This window comes from Orycteropus afer, unplaced genomic scaffold, assembly GCF_000298275.1.
Source record: "Orycteropus afer afer isolate SDZICR_OR568_19922 unplaced genomic scaffold, OryAfe1.0 scaffold00583, whole genome shotgun sequence".
Classification (NCBI taxonomy): domain Eukaryota; kingdom Metazoa; phylum Chordata; class Mammalia; order Tubulidentata; family Orycteropodidae; genus Orycteropus; species Orycteropus afer.
Genome location: NW_006922170.1, coordinates 387,486 through 391,055, shown reverse-complemented (window position 1 = coordinate 391,055; position 3,570 = coordinate 387,486). Strand labels below are relative to the sequence as shown.

The following is a 3,570-nucleotide window of genomic DNA, read 5'->3' as shown; positions in this document are numbered from 1 at the left end:
GAAAGGCATGCCTGTGGGCATGGCAGAGGGCAGACTGACCTATTGAAGAACTGTATCCTGAGCGGTTTGGAACCAGAATTCTAACCTGTTACTTTCCTCAGAAATCCCATAATCATGAGTTTTGTCTGTGATGTCTCTGTGGCCACTGCAACCAATTATTGAACCCAGCAGAGAAGTAGACAGAGTATGAGAGGGATGGCTGGGGTCTGAACTGGTAAGAAGGTTGGAGGGTTGTGGGATAACTTGCCCCATAGGAATAAGCCTCGGGCTGCTGATGGTGATTTTCTCTCCGCTTGGTGACGCAAGAGATCAGAGGACACTGCCCTCATACCCTATTTGTAGTTGTAAAGTGAATTAAGAGACCCAAGATCTACCTGAGGCTGCAGGAGTGGAACACTGTGGGTTCCAGACAGATTCTAATCAGGCCTGTAGTGCAGCCCTGTCACTCAGCCAAGCTGTGAACATGTGAAAACAGGAAATTTTTTGTTGGTAAAGTTTGAGAGTCCTAGCTCGTAAAACTGTTGGAATGTGCATAATACATGTAAAGTACCTGGTCCAGTGCCTGGCATGTTTTAGGTCCTTAAAGAATGGCAGTTATCACTATGATTGTTTTGATGCCAGATGATACCACTCACCACTCCGAGGGTTTTATTTTATTTTTTTAACTGCAGGAAGCTTCAGCAGTCATCCAGGATGAAGCAAATCAAATGAGACTGATTGCTGCTTAGGAAGGAAAAGTAGATAATATTCGACCTTAGGGAATCTGTTATTTTCGTGAGTGTGGAATAGAGTTGTCCAGGTGGCTGCAACACAAGGCTTCTAGAAGGAGTGTCAAGGGCCAGCAATTCCCCTCCCAGCTGCAATTCCATCTAAATCATACCTATTTTCATTCATTAAACCACCACCAAAAATGTAGTCTTCACTTGGACTTTGCCTAAGGATGCTCCGGAAATCCTAATTCTGAAGTCCTTTGAATGGAGTGGGCTCTGGCTCCTTCAGCCCAAGACAAAGGGCTGGAACAGTGGCTTCTTCACATCTCTCCTCAATGGAGTATCACCCTATTTCTCAGAAACTTCCTGGAAATGATGTAAATAAAATACCCCGTCAGCGCATGAGTTACAGCGCACTCGGACAAGAGCACAGGACACTTCCCAGTCTGTCTCAGGTCGGATTCCTCTCTGGTTTAGCACGACGTCAGGGTCTCTGTTAAGGGCCAGTCTCCATCTCCATTCCAGGTTCAGTCTCTCCCCATGATGGAAGTGTCTGGCCCTGTGCAGCTCTACCATGGCCTCACAAAGTCATCCCCACCTCACCCTTCCCCTAACCCACTACCGTTCAGCACCCCATGCAGCCTAAAAGAAGTGACCTCACATTCAGGCATTTGGAATTCCTCAAAACCTCAAACTGACCTGCCTCAGGGCCTTTGCACTGACTGCTCTCACTGAAAACATCCTGCTTCTTTTCTTACTTGGTTCTGAGTCTTAAATCGTATCCCAATTTCTTTCCTCTCTGATAGCTGCTCCTAGACTATTCTACAGTCAGGGGATCAGGCTGCTTCTTCTTCTTCCTCTTCTTTTTAAAATCAGTTCCAGTAGTAACTAGAAGCCCATAAATACCAGATGTTCAGTTAAGCTTTCAGGGCTAAAATAGACAATTAACAAATTTCCACTTTGAGACAGTTTAATTATCACACTCTGGAATAAACTCAACAAATTCAGGTATATATTTTGTCAATTAAGAAAATATTACAAAAATTAAAAAAACAAAGATTTTATAAAATATAGTAAAATATTTTTGTTTTCTTTATCCAAACTATTCCACTATGGGAATCATTCTCATTTCCAACACAATCCCTACTCTAATGCATATTATCTTGTTCTCAACCAGAAGAGAAATTCCAGGAAGTTCTCTGTTACCAAAACTCTTATGTTTATACATGAAAGGAACAATAAACAAGGATCCATGATATTCGTAAATTGAGATTATGAATCTAAAGAAACCTTCTACTGAAAGAAACAGGATTTTAAAGTATCATCCCCCTCAAAAGAAAAGGTAAATCTCTGTTACCCACGATGATAAAGAGCAAAATAAAGACATAGACTGTGTTGCCTCCAGCCCTAATTCTCCTCCACTATTTTGAAGGCAGAAAGTGCTTTCAAAAACAATTTGAAGAATCTTCCTCAGATTTCACTAGTGATGGGGGAGGACCGGATGGACTATTCCATGAAATGGGCCCTAGCCCTGGCAAGAGAACCAACCTCAGTTGCAGCTCCTCCTTCCTTCTCTCTCCGAATTTCTTCATACAGGGCTTGAAAGGTACTGGGTTTCATATCACTGACCTTGGCCAAAAATTCCAGGACTTTTGTTTTGTTGGCTTCATCATAGGCTCTGGGACCCCAAAGGAATTCATAGCGTGGAGGATCACTGTTGGGCACCTGCTGGTACTCCAAGTACTTTTCCTGCACCAAATCTTTGGTGATGAGCTTCCTGGGATCCCCAAAGATTATGTGCCTCTCCCCATCATAAACACCCAAACTATTCAGGAATTGCCAAATCTTCTCTTCAGTCGCCCGCTTGCCTATCACATACATCAAGCCCAGGAGAGGTAACAAGAGGCCATTCTTGTGATACCGACCACCACCATATATATTCTCTTCCTTGCTAATTTCCCATTTTCTGACAATGGTGTAGTATTGACCCTTGGAGTCAACTTCCTTAACTTCGAGGCCAAAGATCACCTCAATGTGCTCAGAGGCTCTCCTCAGGATCTCAGGGAATTGCTCCTTGAACCTTTTGTTGATGATCTTTATCATGTCTGCCTTGGAAATGTGCTTTTTAGCTTTATACTTCTCCAGCAGAAAGCCCAACAACATGAACACACGGCAGCTGAGCGGATCCCTTTGTGATTTCTCAGTGGGGGGTGGGGCCTGAGAGGAACTTGCTCTTCCCTCCTCTTGGCCCTCTGCACCTACGGTGGCTTTTGTGCCGCACACACAGGCAGCATCAGTGGTGGTGGATGGGACTCTTTCAGGCCCCTGGGGAAAGCCAGCAGCAGGGAAGCTCTGGGGAGACTTCCCAGAAGAAGGAGAGGAGGAGTGGGGAGACCCTTTCTCCTCTCCTGTAGTGGCCTGAGCACCCTCAGGATCGTGAGTGTCAGCTTGGGCCTTCAGTTGGGCCTCACCTTGGGCCTGGCGGCGTTTCTCACGGGCACGGAGCTTACTCTTCTGACCACGAGGCATGATGACTCTTGTCACGGAGAGCAGGCAGGAATGTGGGAGTAGGACAGGTGATGCGAGCCCACTGGAAAAGTAAGGCAGAAAGTATGTGAGTCCCTTCAGCAGGGCAATGTCTCTTTGGCTTAACAGTGGCTGTTTAGACAGGATTCTTGAAGGGTACTGTTCTAGGAACACAGAAGGCTTCAGATCTGGGCAGCCTGTCCTGAGAACCATGTGGAGGTAATGCTTAGGTTGCAGTTGCCACCAGGGCCTAACAGTGCGGACCTCCATACTAGGGTAGTTGGGAGTCTACTCAGTTCACTTTTCAGGGCCATTGGATCAATAGTTGGCAGGG

The 3,570-nt window shown here is 45.7% G+C and overlaps 1 protein-coding gene across 1 annotated transcript; it reads right to left on the bottom strand.

The window, feature by feature from the left end:
* Positions 1-2,216: 2,216 nt before the first annotated feature.
* LOC103210288 (melanoma-associated antigen B2-like) lies at positions 2,217-3,239 on the bottom strand. Its single transcript, XM_007956211.1, has one exon. It carries the CDS (start codon positions 3,237-3,239, stop codon positions 2,217-2,219), a length of 1,023 nt encoding a protein of 340 aa, XP_007954402.1.
* Between the last annotated feature and the right edge of the window lie 331 nt (positions 3,240-3,570).